This window comes from Gobius niger (assembly GCF_951799975.1).
Source record: "Gobius niger genome assembly, chromosome: 3".
In the NCBI taxonomy this organism is placed as follows: Eukaryota; Metazoa; Chordata; class Actinopteri; order Gobiiformes; family Gobiidae; genus Gobius; species Gobius niger.
Genome location: NC_136854.1, coordinates 43,353,802 through 43,375,240, shown reverse-complemented (window position 1 = coordinate 43,375,240; position 21,439 = coordinate 43,353,802). Strand labels below are relative to the sequence as shown.

At 38.0% G+C, this 21,439-nt stretch overlaps 1 protein-coding gene across 1 annotated transcript in view; it reads right to left on the bottom strand.

Moving 5' to 3' along the window:
• The window catches only part of LOC306960920 (equilibrative nucleoside transporter 2-like), a 40,688-nt gene that overhangs the window by 8,247 nt on the left and 11,002 nt on the right, over positions 1-21,439 (bottom strand). The window contains exons 3-8 of the mRNA XM_079553527.1: positions 11,262-11,343; positions 6,154-6,305; positions 4,591-4,730; positions 3,408-3,542; positions 1,402-1,499; positions 1,244-1,319 (exon numbers count right to left, since the gene is read on the bottom strand). Coding sequence (XP_079409653.1) covers positions 1,244-1,319; positions 1,402-1,499; positions 3,408-3,542; positions 4,591-4,730; positions 6,154-6,305; positions 11,262-11,343 — 683 coding nt within the window. The remainder of the gene's footprint in view (positions 1-1,243; positions 1,320-1,401; positions 1,500-3,407; positions 3,543-4,590; positions 4,731-6,153; positions 6,306-11,261; positions 11,344-21,439) is intronic.

Genomic DNA, 21,439 nt, shown 5'->3' with positions numbered 1-21,439 from the left:
GAGAACATACAAACTCCACACAGAAAGGCCCCGTCCCTGATGGGAATCGAACCCGGACCTTCTAGCTGTGAAGCGAGAGTGCTAACCGCTGCGCTACATCAAACCATTCTTCATTAGATATTGAAAAATGTCCTTCATTTTCCCATTTTTCTTTGATGTAGTCCGTAGAGCGAGACCTCTTTGTTAAAAAACCCTTTATAAAACTTGCCAATAACACCTTTCACTATAGCATTTTTATAAGCTTTCAGAAAAATTGTCAAAATTGGGTCATCCATCTCAGTTTTGGAGGTAACATTCTGCTGGAAATAATTACGCAATTGAAGATATCTAAAAAAAAATCAAGATTGTTGAGCTTAAAATCACTCTTTAAACTATCAAAATCTTTTATATTCCCATTATGAGTGAGTCAGTGTTAATTTTGACAACATATTTTATTTTAGTTTTAGTCTTAGTCTTTTGACGAAAATGTAATTCGATTTTAGTCTAGTTTTAGTCAAAAAAATATCTTCAATTTTAGTCTAGTTTTAGTCGACTAAAATTGCAAGTAAATTTAGTCGACTAAATTTAAGATGAATTTATGTTTATAACATTCATTCTAATCATATTTAATGTTGTTCCTCTGCTTCATGGAGCTGCTCCACATGAACAAAGCTCAGACCTGATCCTTTAACAGAGAATTTACATGATCTGAGGCTCTTTCAGACGCTCAATACAAGTTTGGATGATTTTAGTCTCTCCTTTTCATTTTTATTTAGTCTTATTTTAGTCGACTAAAATATCTGGACATTTTAGTCACAGTTTTAGTCTCATGAACAACTTTTAATTTAGTTTTAGTCCAATTTTAGTCGTCAAAAATATCACTTTGACTAAAATTAAGACTCAATATTTTAGTCGACGAAATTAACACTGGAGTGAGTGAATAAAATGTCGTCACACCCTTTGAAATCCAGTGTTTGAATCTCTATCTTGTTGGGACAGAACCCAGGGTCAAACGCACACCACTGCATGATCTGTATTTTGTCATCCAGTTTATATTCTCCTTTGACTTTACGCCATATTTTCAATTGTGTTTTAATCCAAGGGTTTGTAATAGTTTCGATATATTTGTCCAGATTTGTATGAGCTAGGACAGCATGGATTGGCGGATCCTTCAATATTGAGAGTTCAATGTCTGTCCACCTAGCATGGAATTTTGATGAGCACAACTGCAGTTTTGCAAAATATAAAGTGTGATCCAACCGACCTGCGGTTTCGAGAAGCTCCTTCGACCTCGCCGTCTCGTGGTCCGCACTTCGGCTCATGTAAAAACGAGCAAACTCCTGCAAAAAGCACCACAGTCGTTCACATTATCGCTCAGCACAAATGACGTCTGTAAAAGTGTCGTCTCTTTGCGTCGCTGACCAGGTGGGGCAGGAGCAGGTAGAAGAACAGAGTCGCAAACGTGGCCACACACGGGGTTATGAAGTATCCCAGGGCGGCCGAGCTGCTCTCCGCGTTACCTAGACGACAGGAAGTGTTTATCACGCTTTAGTTAGTCTGTGCGGTAGAATCTGGAGACACAAAAGGAGGTCAGGAGCCAATACAGGACAGTGTTACGTAGTGTGGACAACTGGGGTGGGGAACCTTTTTCACATCAAGGACCAAATCTATTTTTATACATGCCTTTCAGTCATGTGACCTTTGTTGTTTTGGCGGCCATTTTGAATACCAAAGTAGAACTGTGCAGTACTACAAATGTAGCAATATCTCTACTCAGGATGAAAATAAAAGACAACTGATTGACAGTGGTATTTTTCTGCTGGGTTCTGCTGAGGAGCAGTGGTTGGTTACTCGGCTGGTGGCGAAAGCTCGGAGGCGTCTCCAGGAGGTGGGGGCGTTCCTAGGAGGACTCAGGCAAACCTATCCCTAAAATGGCCGCCATCAGAGTTTTTACAGATTACTCAGAAATACGTGAATGTGCCAAGGCAACACTTCAGCCATGTTTTTAATGAGGGAGTGACAGAATAACATGATGGAAAGCTTGAAAAAGTCCATTTTGCATAATACCCCCCCTTTCAACAAAAAATTGGGTAAATTGTGGAAAATTAGGGGTGAGAAAATAGAAGAAATTGAGGAAAACAGGAAAAATAGAGAAAAAAAAAAAAAAAAAAAAAAAAAAAAAAAAAAAGTGAGTTCGTCTCCAAACTCAGTAAGTGCCGCTAAACTCTGCTCGTGGTTGAAATGTAGCTTGAAAAGGTATTTCTCATGAACTTTTGCTGATATAAAGTTGTGCTGTTTCGTGTGGAGCTGTGGATGTGAAATGACTTGCTTGTGCCGCTGGTTTGACAGAGAAATGAGATGGTTTTTCTGTCTTTATTTCACTCCGTCATTGGCCGCTCTTTTCTGTGTGTTCACAGAAAAGAGCGTTAAAATCACCCACATTTCTCCTCTGCGTCCGAAATTGGGCTTAAAAATCAAACATGTTTGATTTCCTGTGACTGAAGTCTAGTCACGTCTTTCTGCCGCTCACACTACACGATCCAGTCCTGACCCCCCACACTACAAGGCCCGACTCTGTGTCACTGCCTCAGTGTCTGGTCACTGAGAATTGGAGCAAAATCGGGCATAAAAGTCATATAGTGTGAGCTGACCTTTAAAGGGGGGGTATTATGCAAAATCGACTTTTTCAAGCTTTCTGTTCTGTTTCTGTTCTATTCTGTCACTCCCTCATTAAAAACATGGCTGAAGTGTTGCCTTGGCACATTCACGTATTTCTGAGTAATCTGTAAAAACTCTGATGGCGGCCATTTTAGGGATAGGTTTGCCTGAGTCCTCCTAGGAACGCCCCCACCTCCTGGAGACGCCTCCGAGCTTTCGTCAACAGCCGAGTAACCAACCACTGCTCCTCAGCAGAACCCCCTCCCCACTGATGCCACAGACAGCGTGTGGAGGGGGCGTGTCTAAAGGCTCAGAGGTTCTTAAAGAGACAGAGGCCTATTTCAAGACATTCACTACAGCCATTTTGAGAGAGACATTTTATACAAGGCAGTTATTCTAAGTTACTGCATTTACAGACCAACAGAAGGTTTGTCATCATTGTAGTGTGATATAGACTGGTGCTATGGGACTGAAAGAAGCAGAACACCCCCTCTTTAAGTCGTATGTTTTGCACAACCTTGGTGATCAGCAGTGTTTCTGAACAGTGCACATAGTTGGGGAGCGCAATGTTTCACGCCTCAGTTTGTTTTCTATAAAAAACACCTACGCAAAGTTTTGGCCTCATTTTGTGCTTCATAAATGAGGCCCCAGGGTTTCAACATTTGTCCACGCGTTTGATAAGTCACAGTTTCGACACATTTGAGATAATATGACGGGGTTACTTCATGGCTGATGCGCACTTATACAGGTATGATACTGTTGTTACTGACTGAGGATGGAGAGCAGCATGGCCACGGCAGCGAAGATCCCGGCCAGCCCCTGCCCGCTCATGAAGAAGGTGCTGTAACGAGGAGGAAACAGCCCCACCAAACCGAACAGGCTGCTCTGGAGCACCGCGCTGGACACTGGGAGAGCAGAGGCACAAGGGAAATATATCAGCATTTGACCAGACGATAACTCTGTGGGCTGGGTCCCGTTAAGCAGGATTTTTTTTTAGGATCCAAGTACTGTGGTTTGGGTCCAGGGACCACCACCCATTTCCCCCCCCATTTTCTTAACACAATTATTTCTTATTATTTTTGCCCCATTTTTTTTCTCCTTTTCCCAATTCCCCCTCTCATTTTTGCTCCTTTGTTGTTACTATTATTATCCCTATTTTCCCGTTTTTTTTCTTCTAATTTCCGCCCATATTTTTCCAGTTTTTGCCCCATTTGTTTCTCCTTTTCCAAATTTTTCCCCTCATTTTTGCTCATTTGTTATTACTATTATTATCCCTATTTTCACGTTTTTTTTCTTCTAATTTCCGCCCATATTTTTCCAGTTTTTGCCCCATTTGTTTCTCCTTTTCCAAATTTTTCCCCTCATTTTTGCTCATTTGTTATTACTATTATTATCCCTATTTTCACGTTTTTTTTCTTCAAATTTCCGCCCATATTTTTCCAGTTTTTGCCTTATTTGTTTCTCCTTTTCCAAATTTTTCCCCTCATTTTTGCTTATTTGTTATTTTCCAAGATTTTTGCACAATTTTCCCCATTTCCCCCCCAACTTATTCCCAACTTTTCAACATTTTTTCCACAATTTCCCCCCCAAATTATTCAATTTTTCTGACATTTCTTGACATTGGAGGGAGATGAACCCGATATTGTAAATTTGCAGATCTTCTTGCAGATTATTGTTCTGTTTTCTGGTTCAAATATTTTAGTATCGGTATCAAAACGCAAGTATCGTTAAAGTACTGGTATTGAAAAAAAGTGCAACAGTACTTTTTATTGGACAGACGAAGGCAAAATGGTCCGGGACTCAAACTGGGTAATACAAAATACTCAGTCTTTTACTTGTACATATATCAATCTAATCCATGGTTGGCGACGTTTAAAGGATAATCTTCTGCGTGTTATTGAATCTGCGAGCCCAACATTACATCTACGTGACGTGCGTTTGTTTCTCACTCACTGTTGATGAACCAGATGGTCGCCATGGTGACGCTGAAGAAGGCGCCCGGGCTCATGTGGACCTGGACCAGGGCCGCGGTGAGGGTGAACAGGAGCAGGATGGAGACCAGGCTGAGGCTCACGCGCACTCGCTCTCTCACGCTGAGCACAAAGGAACAAAGCGGCGTCATTAATGTCGAGGAATGGCGGGAAAATGTGGAAGGAAAGTGTTGTTTTTCTTTTCTTCCTGCCGTTAGCATTAGCATTAGCATTAGCATACTGGTGCTACACGTGGGATTTTGCGCAGCGATCAAAAAGTTGCAGACAGGGCTGGACCGGCCATCGGCAGATTCGGGAGTTTTCCTGGGCCGGTTGGGCCAGTCAGATCGAGATAAGGCCCGTTATACCTCAACACCGGCCCACAATTAATGGGAAAGGCCATTATCTATCTTTATGTAACCCTGTTGCTGTGCTCTCGAGGTAGGGCTGTGCAATTAATCGAAATTCGATTACGATTTCGATTACAACAGTAAACGATTACAAAATTAGCATAATCGCAAAAAATCGATTATCATTTGTTTTTTCAATTTGTTTTTTCAAAAAAATTTCAAATTTTTTTTTTTTCTAATTTTTTCCCCACATTTTTTTTATTTTGGGATTTTTGTCACTTTTTTGCTGGATTTTTGTCTTTTTTTTGATGGATTTTTGTCACTTTTTTGCTGGATTTTTGTCATTTTTTTGAGGGATTTTTGTCATTTTTTTGATGGATTTTTGTCACTTTTTTGCTGGATTTTTGTCTTTTTTTTGATGGATTTTTGTCATTTTTTTGATGGATTTTTGATCGAATGGCTCCTCTTTAAGTTTACACACCCTGTAGGCCAGAGTAACGCCTCATTTGAAAGCTAAGACCTACAAAATGCATCTAAACTGATCTTTTTTTCATCAAATTTTTGCCACATTTTGCCACTTTTTTCAAGACGCTTTTAGATTTGGGTAATACCAAATCTCTCAACCCCCACCTTCTCCAAGTGCATTTTCTCTCAGATTTTTTCATCGGTTTTGCCCATATCTAAAAGGCCAGTTACGTATAACGCCTCATTTGAAAGCTAAGACCTACAGAACTGATCTAAATGGATCTTTTTCCCTGCGTTGTTGGCGCATTTTTCTGTGGCTCTTTTGTGACTTTTGTCTCTTTTGTTGTAATTTTCGTGCCTTTCTCGTCAAATTTTTGTCACTATTTTGATTTTCAAGAAGCTTTTTTACATTTGTGCAAATACCAAACTGGAGAAAACGTGATCGGCTCAGAGGTTCTTAAAGAGACAGAGGCCTATTTCAAGACATTCACGGCAGCCATTTTGAGAGAGACATTTTATACAAGGCAGTTATTCTAATTTACTGCATTTACAGACCAACAGAAGGTTTGTCATCATTGTAGTGTGATATAGACTGGTGCTGTGGGACTGGAAAAAGCAGAACACCCCCTCTTTAATCTGTATCTTAACTTTTCTAACCAGGGCAGTAGTGTGTCCCTGCAGGTGTGTGTGTGTCCCTGCAGGTGTGTGTGTGTGTGTGTGTCTGCACTCACTGTTGGTAGAGGCAGGAGTTGAGCAGCGTGAAGAGCAGCAGAGGCAGCTGAGAGAGCAGGGCCATCCAGCTGTCGTAGTTATAGTTTTTAACAGGAGCCGCCGAAGAGTTGGAGCTGGAGTTGTGTTTCTCGGTCAGTCGGCCGTTAAAGTACTGGAAAAGAGGTGATGAAATGTCCAGTTAGTTGTGGCACACATGAGACACTTTAAAGTCGTCAGGCAGGAGTCGCCGTTAAACAATACCTGTGCGGCATCGGGAAAAAGCTGAGGTATTACGACTATGGGGATGTTTCGGATGTTTCAGCTCAAATAAAAAGGAATAAATGAACATTTTTCTTCTGTTTTGTGATTCAAGATGACAAACATTTTAGCAAAGGTGTCAAAACTGCCTCTAAAATCCTGCACGTAAAGGGATATTTCAGGATTTTTGACATAGGGTCCCATTTCCTAGTTATCCAGAGTGTTGCTGATTTCTGGAGATATTTTTTTTGTAATTCATGCAGTTCTTATATTTGAAGAGTTTCGTGGCGCTAGGATAGTGCATGTCTATGGTATCAGCTAGCCTGCATTAAAAACAGGGTGACCCGCTCCACAGAGCACCTGAGGCAAATCACTTCAGAGTAATTTTAACCATTTTGCATTTAACCCCTTAACTCCCGCCTGAACCGAGAGGATCTTTTCCCTCACGTCATCAGATTTTTTATTTCCATCATTTTTTTGTTGGGCGTTCAATTCATTTTTGTAACTTTTTTGTCATTTTTTGGTCAATTTTTTTAATCACATTTTTGTCATTTTCTGTAAATTTTTTGTATTTTTTTTGTTAAATTTGTATCAAATTTTGGTCCTTTTTTTCGTCCTTTTTTTAATCCATTTTTTGTATTTTTTTTGTCACATTTTGTCACATTTTTGTCACATTTTTGTCACATTTTTGTCACATTTTTGTCAATGTTTTCTCACTTTTTTGTCGCTATTTTCACAGTTTTTTTCCAGAAGCTTTTGCACTGGGGTAAAGCCAAACTGGAGAAAATGTGCTCGGTTCAGGTGGGAGTTACGGGGTTAAAATACCTTATATTTGAGCAGCATCAGCTTCGTGGTTGTATAAGCTACGCAGCGGCGGAGTGATCTGCTAGAAAATAGTCCCTCAAAATGCGATCAATCAATCAATCAATCAATCAAATTTTATTTGTATAGCGCCCAACAACAACCAGAAGGTGCCCAGAGCGCTTTCCAGGATAAAAACAAGAATCATAGTAGACAAAAATAAATACAAAAACACATAAAAACAGCAGTCGAGTCGGTGGCTATGTATCGAAGGCTTTCCTGAAAAAATGTGTCTTCAACTGCGATCATTCATGTGATGCAGGTCAGTTATATTCCAGACATTATTCTATGGACACAGACATTTATATGGTTAGTCTGGTGTTAGAAGAGGATCTTTTTCCTCAAGTCATCAGATTTTTTTCCATCATTTTTTTGTTGGGTATTAAACTCATTTTTGTAACTTTTTTGTCAATTTTTTGTCATTTTTTTTGTCATTTTTTGTCACATTTTTGTCTTTTTTTTCTCACTTTTTTGTCACATTGCCATCATTGTTTGCATCTCAGTTTTGTTGCTATTTTCACAGCTTTTTTCCAGAAGCTTTTGGACTGGGTTAAAGCCAAACTGGAGAGAATGTGCTCGGTTCAGGTGGGAGGTAAGGGGTTAATGCAGGCTAGCTGATACCATAGAACTGTGCTAGCCTTGCACTAGCCTAGCGCCACGAAACTCTTCAAACATAAGAACTGCTTGAATTACAAAAAAATATCTCCATAAATCAGCAACACTCTGGATAACGAGGAAATGAGGCCCTGTGTCAAACATCCTGAAATATCCCTTTAATATAGAAGCTGCAGTTACACGTATGACCTGAGGTGGCAGTAGTGAGTATGAAATGGCGAACTTGTATCTAGACGCATAACTCAAACAATGTACAGTAATCTTTCTAAGCTTGTGACAATATTTGATGTTAAACAAGCTCCTCCCATGTGAATACTGCAGATTGTCAGGTCTGTTACTGAGTGTATGGATGAAAATGTAATTGTAAAAGGAAAATGTACTTCATACACAGGTACACGCTCACGTGAGCCCGGGTATGAAAATACTTGAACTTTGCATATTTTTATGGTAACTCTATCAATGTGATGCAAATTGTGAGACGGGAATAAAAATGTGAAATGCTCGAGTGTCACAGGGGTCGACGCAAATACAGGTGAAACTCGGAAAATTAGAATATCGTTCAAAGGTTTATTTATTTCTGTAATTCAACTTAAACTGTGAAACTAATGCATGATGTAGACTCATTATGTGCAAAGTGAGATATGTCAAGTCTTTGTTTGTTATAATTTTGATGATTATGGCTTTTCAAAATATTCGAATTTCATGAGATTTTTAATTTGGGAGAGACATAAAAATCAAAATTATAACAAATAAAGGCTATACCAGGGGTGGCCGACTAGTCAGAGGCCAAGAGCCGAACTTTTCAACCTTGATCCTTTGAAGAGCCACAAAGGCACCGACCATTCGCGAGATCCAGGGGAAGAAGTTTAGTGATTAAATATAATGTGACTGTTATATTTAATCACAACAAACTATAACTTTATGCTTTTTTCTTTGCAATAATTGTATTAGATTTAATGGTTTTACTCCTCACCGAGATTGAAATAAATGTATATTAACCCCTTAACTCCCACCTGAACCGAGCACATTTTCTCCAGTTTGGCTTTACCCCAATCCAAAAGCTTCTGGGGAAAAAGGTGTGAAAATAGCGACAAAACTGAGACAAAAACAGTGATGGAAATGTGACAAAAAAGTGAGAAAACATTGACAAAAAAGTGACGAAAAATTGATGGAAAAATGACACACACAAAAAAATGTGACAAAATGTGATACAAATTTGACAGAAATTTTTTAAAAATGTGACCAAAAAATGACAAAACTTTGATAAAAAAATTGATGAAAAAATGACAGAAATGTGACAAAAAATGACAAAAAAAATGTCCACAATGTGGCAAAATGTGACAAAAAAAATGACAAAAATATGATAAAATTGGACAAAAAAATGACCAAAAAATGACAAAACAAGGACAAAATGTGACAAAAATCTGATTAAAAAAATGGACAAAAAAATGACAGAAATGTGACAAAAAATGACCGAAAAAATGACAAAAATGTGACCAAAATGTGATAATAAAAATGATGAAAAAATGACAAAAAAATGACAAAAAAGTGACAAAAATGAGTTGAATACCCAACAAAAAAATGATGGAAAAAAAATCTGAGGAAAAAGATCCTCTCGGTTCAGGCGGGAGTTGAGAGGTTAAATAAACTGACATTTTGTGCTGTTCTGCTCTGACTGGGACAGAATTAGGTTGTTTTATTTTTAATGCTGGAGTGTGTGTGTGTGGGGGGCCCTGCCCACTGAGCCCCCTCCTCTGATCCGCCCTTTAAACGCCGCCTCGAAAAGGAGGGAGATACGGACTCTCATTCATGCGTGTGGAGATGGGAAACAGGGTCTGTAGGACTATGTTTGGATTATTGGTCAAGCTTCTTAAAGACTGTTACAGTTTATGGGAAATATGTACCAATTCAAAGAGCCGCACTCTGATTGGCTGAGAGCTGGCATAACTCTGGCATAAATGTGAGAAAAATACATGGCAAGTTTTCTGTCATTTTATCTTTTCATATAAGAACAAGGTGTTTATGCCTAAAAATGCCCCAAATTTCCCATCTTTTCGGCGACGAAATCTGAATAATGGACAGAGCTACATTCAAAGTTATGGTTTCATTTTATTGATGAATGAGTTACCAAGACTTTCTCAGAGGGGATTTAGGATTTCTTGTTTAGTTTTAAAATAAGCTGTTTTTTAGTGGAAAAATTTGTAAAAAAAAAAAAAGAAATCGCCTTATTTTTTGACATTCAAAACTCAATAAATGGAGCTTAGGGATTAAATAATAAAAAATCCCTCTGAAAAAATCTTCCAAATATTGGAAAATGTGAAGTCTTTAGGTCCGACTGACGTGGACATAGTGTCGCCACAATGACAGAAAAATGTGTTTTGAGAAAAAGGCGCTTGAAATTGTGTTCTCCCATATAAGTCTATGGGGGAACATTGAATCAGCGCAATATTTAAACATGTTATTGTGAAGATTAGGGATATTTTCTGTTTCCGGGTGAAAGCTTATATGTTCAGAGACAGATTTGGCCCAAAACCTGAAAACTGAAAAAATTGAGTTTTGCCTGTAGTGTCTCCCCTTAAGTTGAATAACAGAAATAAATGCACTTTTTAACAATATTCTAATTTTCCGAGTTTCCCCTTTGAATTTCCTTTCTTCAGTGACTCCTTTTGAGCTTCCATTACTGTGTCACGATGAGACTTCTGTAAGTAAATGCAGCTCACGTTTTACAGCAGGACGGTTTATGCACAATTGCGGTTTCCTTTTTAAGCAAAGAAATGTATTATGTTTCTAAGTGTAACTACTAATAGTGTCTAATAGTGTACAAGAAAAAAGTTCAACACGAATCCTCCACAAGTAAAGATCATGTCACTTAAAGGAACAGGCCACCGTTTTTACATACTGAGATATGTTCTTACCTGAGCTTTGACGAGTTCTTTAGGACCTGTCTGATCTTCAGTCACGTAAACACAGCACATACCAGGAGTAATTTGGCATCCGCACAGTAAAGTGAAGATTACTGCGCGGATTTCGAATTACTCCTGGTATTATTCCGCCTTACAATATAGTCCCCCCTTTTATCCGCTTAGAAAATCCACATTGTTTAATTGTGTGTAATTATTCTTTGTAGTGGAACACTTCACGTAACCATATTTAAATAGGGAAAACGTGGAAGAGCTTGGTAGCTTCTATCTTGACCTGTTTTGGAGCTATAGAGGAGAGAGGGAGAGGCTAAATGCTAACGCCGTCTGCGCTGTGTTTACGTGACTGAAGATCAGACAGGTCCTAAAGAACTCGTCACAGCTCAGGTAAGAACATATCTCAGTGTGGAAAAACAGTGGCCTGTTCCTTTAAATACAGTCTTTTTGTAAATGACGCTGTTCTGAACAAGACAAACCTGAGTGGCTGTGATGAAGAAGTTCCAGGGCAGAAGAGTCCCCACTCCCAGGACGAAGATGATGAGCCCCACCGCGCTCCCGCTGTGGACAAATACACAGTCAGTAACTACACGATCCAAATACAGTCAGTAACTACACGATCCAATACAGTCAGTAACTACACGATCAAATACAGTCAGTAACTACACGATCAAATACAGTCAGTAACTACACGATCAAATACAGTCAGTAACTACACGATCAAATACAGTCAGTAACTATACGATCAAATACTGTCAGTAACTACACGATCAAACACAGTCAGTAACTACACGATCCAAATACAGTCAGTAACGACACGATCAAACACAGTCAGTAACTACACGATCAAATACAGTCAGTAACTACACGATCCAAATACAGTCAGTAACTACACGATCAAACACAGTCAGTAACTACACGATCCAAATACAGTCAGTAACTACACGATCAAATACAGTCAGTAACTACACGATCTAATACAGTCAGTAACTACACGATCCAAATACAGTCAGTAACTACACGATCAAATACAGTCAGTAACTATACGATCAAATACAGTCAGTAACTACATGATCAAATACAGTCAGTAACTACACGATCCAAATACAGTCAGTAACTACACGATCAAATACAGTCAGTAACTATACGATCAAATACAGTCAGTAACTACATGATCAAATACAGTCAGTAACTACACGATCAAATACAGTCAGTAACTACACGATCAAATACAGTCAGTAACTATACGATCAAATACTGTCAGTAACTACACGATCAAACACAGTCAGTAACTACACGATCCAAATACAGTCAGTAACGACACGATCAAACACAGTCAGTAACTACACGATCAAATACAGTCAGTAACTACACGATCCAAATACAGTCAGTAACTACACGATCCAAATACAGTCAGTAACTACACGATCAAATACAGTCAGTAACTATACGATCAAATACAGTCAGTAACTACACGATCAAATACAGTCAGTAACGACACGATCAAACACAGTCAGTAACTACACGATCCAAATACAGTCAGTAACTACACGATCAAATACAGTCAGTAACTATACGATCAAATACAGTCAGTAACTACATGATCAAATACAGTCAGTAACTACACGATCAAATACAGTCAGTAACTACACGATCAAATACAGTCAGTAACTATACGATCAAATACAGTCAGTAACTACATGATCAAATACAGTCAGTAACTACACGATCAAATACAGTCAGTAACTACACGATCAAATACAGTCAGTAACTACACGATCCAAATACAGTCAGTAACTACACGATCCAAATACAGTCAGTAACTACACGATCCAAATACAGTCAGTAACTACACGATCAAACACAGTCAGTAACTACACGATCAAATACAGTCAGTAACTACAAGATCAAATACAGTCAGTAACTACACGATCAAACACAGTCAGTAACTACACGATCAAATACAGTCAGTGACTACACGATCAAATACAGTCAGTGACTACACGATCAAATACAGTCAGTAACTACACGATCAAATACAGTCAGTAACTACACGATCAAATACAGTCAGTAACTACACGATCCAAATACAGTCAGTAACGACACGATCAAATACAGTCAGTGACTACACGATCAAATACAGTCAGTAACTACACGATCAAATACAGTCAGTAACTACACGATCAAATACAGTCAGTAACGACACGATCAAATACAGTCAGTAACTACACGATCAAATACAGTCAGTAACTACACGATCCAAATACAGTCAGTAACTACACGATCAAATACAGTCAGTAACTACACGATCAAATACAGTCAGTAACTACACGATCAAATACAGTCAGTAACTACACGATCAAACACTGTCAGTAACTACACGATCAAATACAGTCAGTAACTACACGATCAAACACTGTCAGTAACTACACGATCAAATACAGTCAGTAACTACACGATCCAAATACAGTCAGTAACTACACGATCAAACACTGTCAGTAACTACACGATCCAAATACAGTCAGTAACTACACGATCAAACACTGTCAGTAACTACACGATCCAAATACAGTCAGTAACTACACGATCCAAATACAGTCAGTAACTACACGATCAAATACAGTCAGTAACTACACGATCCAAATACAGTCAGTAACTACACGATCAAATACAGTCAGTAACTACACGATCCAAATACAGTCAGTAACTACACGATCAAACACTGTCAGTAACTACACGATCAAACACTGTCAGTAACTACACGATCCAAATACAGTCAGTAACTACACGATCAAACACTGTCAGTAACTACACGATCCAAATACAGTCAGTAACTACACGATCCAAATACAGTCAGTAACTACACGATCAAATACAGTCAGTAACTACACGATCCAAATACAGTCAGTAACTACACGATCAAATACAGTCAGTAACTACACGATCCAAATACAGTCAGTAACTACACGATCAAACACTGTCAGTAACTACACGATCAAACACTGTCAGTAACTACACGATCCAAATACAGTCAGTAACTACACGATCAAATACAGTCAGTAACTACACGATCCAAATACAGTCAGTAACTACACGATCAAACACTGTCAGTAACTACACGATCAAATACAGTCAGTAACTACACGATCAAATACAGTCAGTAACTACACGATCAAATACAGTCAGTAACTACACGATCCAAATACAGTCAGTAACTACACGATCAAACACTGTCAGTAACTACACGATCAAATACAGTCAGTAACTACACGATCAAACACAGTCAGTAACTACACGATCAAATACAGTCAGTGACTACACGATCAAATACAGTCAGTAACTACACGATCAAATACAGTCAGTAACTACACGATCAAATACAGTCAGTAACTACACGATCAAATACAGTCAGTAACTACACGATCAAATACAGTCAGTAACTACACGATCAAATACAGTCAGTAACTACACGATCTAATACAGTCAGTAACTACACAATCAAATACAGTCAGTAACTACACGATCTATACAGTCAGTAACTACACGATCCAAATACAGTCAGTAACTACACGATCAAATACAGTCAGTAACTACACAATCAAATACAGTCAGTAACTACACGATCAAATACAGTCAGTAACTACACGATCAAATACAGTCAGTAACTACACGATCCAAATACAGTCAGTAACTACACGATCAAATACAGTCAGTAACTACACGATCCAAATACAGTCAGTAACTACACGATCAAATACAGTCAGTAACTACACGATCAAACACTGTCAGTAACTACACGATCCAAATACAGTCAGTAACTACACGATCAAATACAGTCAGTAACTACACGATCCAAATACAGTCAGTAACTACACGATCAAACACTGTCAGTAACTACACGATCAAATACAGTCAGTAACTACACGATCAAATACAGTCAGTAACTACACGATCAAATACAGTCAGTAACTACACGATCCAAATACAGTCAGTAACTACACGATCAAACACTGTCAGTAACTACACGATCAAATACAGTCAGTAACTACACGATCAAACACAGTCAGTAACTACACGATCAAATACAGTCAGTGACTACACGATCAAATACAGTCAGTAACTACACGATCAAATACAGTCAGTAACTACACGATCAAATACAGTCAGTAACTACACGATCAAATACAGTCAGTAACTACACGATCAAATACAGTCAGTAACTACACGATCTAATACAGTCAGTAACTACACAATCAAATACAGTCAGTAACTACACGATCTAATACAGTCAGTAACTACACGATCCAAATACAGTCAGTAACTACACGATCAAATACAGTCAGTAACTACACAATCAAATACAGTCAGTAACTACACGATCAAACACAGTCAGTAACTACACGATCTAATACAGTCAGTAACTACACAATCAAATACAGTCAGTAACTACACGATCTAATACAGTCAGTAACTACACGATCCAAATACAGTCCGTAACTACACGATCAAATACAGTCAGTAACTACACGATCAAATACAGTCAGTAACTACACGATCCAAATACAGTCAGTAACTACACGATCAAATACAGTCAGTAACTACACGATCAAATACAGTCAGTAACTACACGATCTAATACAGTCAGTAACTACACAATCAAATACAGTCAGTAACTACACGATCTAATACAGTCAGTAACTACACGATCCAAATACAGTCCGTAACTACACGATCAAATACAGTCAGTAACTACACGATCAAATACAGTCAGTAACTACACGATCAAATACAGTCAGTAACTACACGATCAAATACAGTCAGTAACTACACGATCCAAATACAGTCAGTAACTACACGATCAAATACAGTCAGGAACTACACGATCAAATACAGTCAGTAACTACACGATCCAATACAGTCAGTGACTACACGATCAAATACAGTCAGTAACTACACGATCAAATACAGTCAGTAACTACACGATCAAATACAGTCAGTAACTACACGATCAAATACAGTCCAGTAACTACACGATCAAATACAGTCAGTAACTACACGATCAAATACAGTCAGTAACTACACGATCAAATACAGTCAGTAACTACACGATCAAATACAGTCAGTAACTACACGATCAAATACAGTCAGTAACTACACGATCAAATACAGTCAGTAACTACACGATCAAATACAGTCAGTAACTACACGATCAAATACAGTCAGTGAACTACACAATCAAATACAGTCAGTAACTACACGATCAAATACAGTCAGTAACTACACGATCAAATACAGTCAGTAACTACACGATCAAATACAGTCAGTAACTACACGATCTAATACAGTCAGTAACTACACAATCAAATACAGTCAGTAACTACACGATCCAAATACAGTCAGTAACTACACGATCAAATACAGTCAGTGACTACACAATCAAATACAGTCAGTAACTACACGATCCAAATACAGTCAGTAACTACACAATCAAATACAGTCAGTAACTACACGATCAAATACAGTCAGTAACTACACGATCAAATACAGTCAGTAACTACACAATCAAATACAGTCAGTAACTACACGATCAAATACAGTCAGTAACTACACGATCAAATACAGTCAGTAACTACACGATCAAATACAGTCAGTAACTACACGATCAAATACAGTCAGTAACTACACGATCAAATACAGTCAGTAACTACACGATCCAAATACAGTCAGTAACTACACGATCAAATACAGTCAGTAACTACACGATCAAATACAGTCAATAACTACACGATCAAATACAGTCAGTAACTACACGATCAAATACAGTCAGTAACTACACGATCCAAATACAGTGAGTAACTACACGATCAAATACAGTCAGTGACTACACGATCCAAATACAGTCAGTAACTACACGATCCAAATACAGTCAGTAACTACACGATCAAATACAGTCAGTAACTACACGATCAAATACAGTCAGTAACTACACGATCAAATACAGTCAGTAACTACACGATCAAATACAGTCAGTAACTACACGATCAAATACAGTCAGTAACTACACGATCAAATACAGTCAGTAACTACACGATCAAATACAGTCAGTAACTACACGATCAAATACAGTCAGTAACTACACGATCAAATACAGTCAGTGACTACACGATCCAAATACAGTCAGTAACTACACGATCAATACAGTCAGTAACTACACGATCAAATACAGTCAGTAACTACACGATCAAATACAGTCAGTAACTACACGATCAAATACAGTCAGTAACTACACGATCAAATACAGTCAGTAACTACACGATCAAATACAGTCAGTAACTACACGATCAAATACAGTCAGTAACTACACGATCTAATACAGTCAGTAACTACACGATCCAAATACAGTCAGTAACTACACGATCCAAATACAGTCAGTAACTACACGATCCAAATACAGTCAGTAACTACACGATCAAATACAGTCAGTAACTACACGATCAAATACAGTCAATAACTACACGATCAAATACAGTCAGTAACTACACGATCAAATACAGTCAGTAACTACACGATCAAATACAGTCAGTGACTACACGATCCAAATACAGTCAGTAACTACACGATCCAAATACAGTCAGTAACTACACGATCAAATACAGTCAGTAACTACACGATCAAACACAGTCAGTAACTACACGATCAAATACAGTCAGTAACTACACGATCAAATACAGTCAGTAACTACACGATCAAATACAGTCAGTAACTACACGATCAAATACAGTCAGTAACTACACGATCAAATACAGTCAGTAACTACACGATCAAATACAGTCAGTAACTACACGATCAAATACAGTCAGTAACTACACGATCAAATACAGTCAGTAACTACACGATCAAACACAGTCAGTAACTACACGATCAAATACAGTCAGTAACTACACGATCAAACACAGTCAGTAACTACACGATCAAATACAGTCAGTAACTACACGATCAAACACAGTCAGTAACTACACGATCAAACACTGTCAGTAACTACACGATCCAAATACAGTCAGTAACTACACGATCCAAATACAGTCAGTAACTACACGATCAAATACAGTCAGTAACTACACGATCAAATACAGTCAGTAACTACACGATCAAATACAGTCAGTAACTACACGATCAAATACAGTCAGTAACTACACGATCCAAATACAGTCAGTAACTACACGATCAAAATACAGTCAGTAACTACACGATCAAATACAGTCAGTAACTACACGATCAAACACAGTCAGTAACTACACGATCCAAATACTGTCAGTAACTACACGATCCAAATACAGTCAGTAACTACACGATCAAACACAGTCAGTAACTACACGATCAAATACAGTCAGTAACTACACGATCAAACACAGTCAGTAACTACACGATCAAACACTGTCAGTAACTACACGATCAAACACTGTCAGTAACTACACGATCCAAATACAGTCAGTAACTACACGATCAAATACAGTCAGTAACTACACGATCAAACACTGTCAGTAACTACACGATCAAATACAGTCAGTAACTACACGATCCAAATACAGTCAGTAACTACACGATCAAACACTGTCAGTAACTACACGATCAAATACAGTCAGTAACTACACGATCAAATACAGTCAGTAACTACACGATCCAAATACAGTCAGTAACTACACGATCCAAATACAGTCAGTAACTACACGATCAAACACTGTCAGTAACTACACGATCAAATACAGTCAGTAACTACACGATCCAAATACAGTCAGTAACTACACGATCAAACACTGTCAGTAACTACACGATCCAAATACAGTCAGTAACTACACGATCAAACACTGTCAGTAACTACACGATCCAAATACAGTCAGTAACTACACGATCCAAATACAGTCAGTAACTACACGATCAAATACAGTCAGTAACTACACGATCCAAATACAGTCAGTAACTACACGATCAAATACAGTCAGTAACTACACGATCCAAATACAGTCAGTAACTACACGATCAAACACTGTCAGTAACTACACGATCAAACACTGTCAGTAACTACACGATCCAAATACAGTCAGTAACTACACGATCAAATACAGTCAGTAACTACACGATCCAAATACAGTCAGTAACTACACGATCAAACACTGTCAGTAACTACACGATCAAATACAGTCAGTAACTACACGATCAAATACAGTCAGTAACTACACGATCAAATACAGTCAGTAACTACACGATCCAAATACAGTCAGTAACTACACGATCAAACACTGTCAGTAACTACACGATCAAATACAGTCAGTAACTACACGATCAAACACAGTCAGTAACTACACAATCAAATACAGTCAGTAACTACACGATCTAATACAGTCAGTAACTACACGATCCAAATACAGTCAGTAACTACACGATCAAATACAGTCAGTAACTACACAATCAAATACAGTCAGTAACTACACGATCAAATACAGTCAGTAACTACACGATCAAATACAGTCAGTAACTACACGATCAAATACAGTCAGTAACTACACGATCCAATACAGTCAGTGACTACACGATCAAATACAGTCAGTAACTACACGATCAAATACAGTCAGTAACTACACGATCAAATACAGTCAGTAACTACACGATCAAATACAGTCAGTAACTACACGATCAAATACAGTCAGTAACTACACGATCCAAATACAGTCAGTAACTACACGATCAAATACAGTCAGTAACTACACGATCAAATACAGTCAGTAACTACACGATCAAATACAGTCAGTAACTACACGATCAAATACAGTCAGTAACTACACGATCAAATACAGTCAGTAACTACACGATCAAATACAGTCAGTAACTACACGATCAAATACAGTCAGTAACTACACGATCAAATACAGTCAGTAACTACACGATCAAATACAGTCAGTAACTACACGATCAAATACAGTCAGTAACTACACGATCAAATACAGTCAGTAACTACACGATCCAAATACAGTCAGTAACTACACGATCAAATACAGTCAGTAACTACACGATCAAATACAGTCAGTAACTACACGATCAAATACAGTCAGTAACTACACGATCAAATACAGTCAGTAACTACACGATCCAAATACAGTCAGTAACTACACGATTAAATACAGTCAGTAACTACACAATCAAATACAGTCAGTAACTACACGATCTAATACAGTCAGTAACTACACAATCAAATACAGTCAGTAACTACACGATCAAACACAGTCAGTAACTACACAATCAAATACAGTCAGTAACTACACGATCTAATACAGTCAGTAACTACACAATCAAATACAGTCAGTAACTACACGATCCAAATACAGTCAGTAACTACACGATCAAATACAGTCAGTAACTACACGATCAAATACAGTCAGTAACTACACGATCAAATACAGTCCAGTAACTACACGATCAAATACAGTCAGTAACTACACGATCTAATACAGTCAGTAACTACACATCAAATACAGTCAGTAACTACACGATCAAACACAGTCAGTAACTACACAATCAAATACAGTCAGTAACTACACGATCTAATACAGTCAGTAACTACACAATCAAATACAGTCAGTAACTACACGATCAAATACAGTCAGTAACTACACAATCAAATACAGTCAGTAACTACACGATCTAATACAGTCAGTAACTACACGATCAAATACAGCCAGTAACTACACAATCAAATACAGTCAGTAACTACACGATCCAAATACAGTCAGTAACTACACGATCAAATACAGTCAGTAACTACACGATCAAATACAGTCAGTAACTACACGATCAAATACAGTCAGTAACTACACGATCAAATACACGATCCAAATACAGTCAGTAACTACACGATCAAATACAGTCAGTAACTACACGATCCAAATACAGTCAGTAACTACACGATCTAATACAGTCAGTAATTACACGATCAAATACAGTCAGTAACTACACGATCAAATACAGTCAGTAACTACACGATCAAATACAGTCAGTAACTACACGATCAAATACAGTCAGTAACTACACGATCAAATACAGTCAGTAACTACACGATCAAATACAGTCAGTAACTACACGATCAAATACAGTCAGTAACTACACGATCAAATACAGTCAGTAATTACACGATCAAATACAGTCAGTAACTACACGATCAAATACAGTCAGTAATTACACGATCAAATACAGTCAGTAACTACACGATCAAATACAGTCAGTGACTACACGATCCAAATACAGTCAGTAACTACACGATCAAATACAGTCAGTAACTACACGATCCAAATACAGTCAGTAACTACACGATCAAATACAGTCAGTAATTACACGATCAAATACAGTCAGTAACTACACGATCAAATACAGTCAGTAACTACACGATCAAATACAGTCAGTAACTACACGATCAAATACAGTCAGTAACTACACGATCAAATACAGTCAGTAACTACACGATCCAAATACAGTCAGTAACTACACGATCCAAATACAGTCAGTAACTACACGATCCAAATACAGTCAGTAACTACACGATCAAATACAGCCAGTAACTAAACGATCAAATACAGTCAGTAACTACACGATCAAATACAGTCAGTAA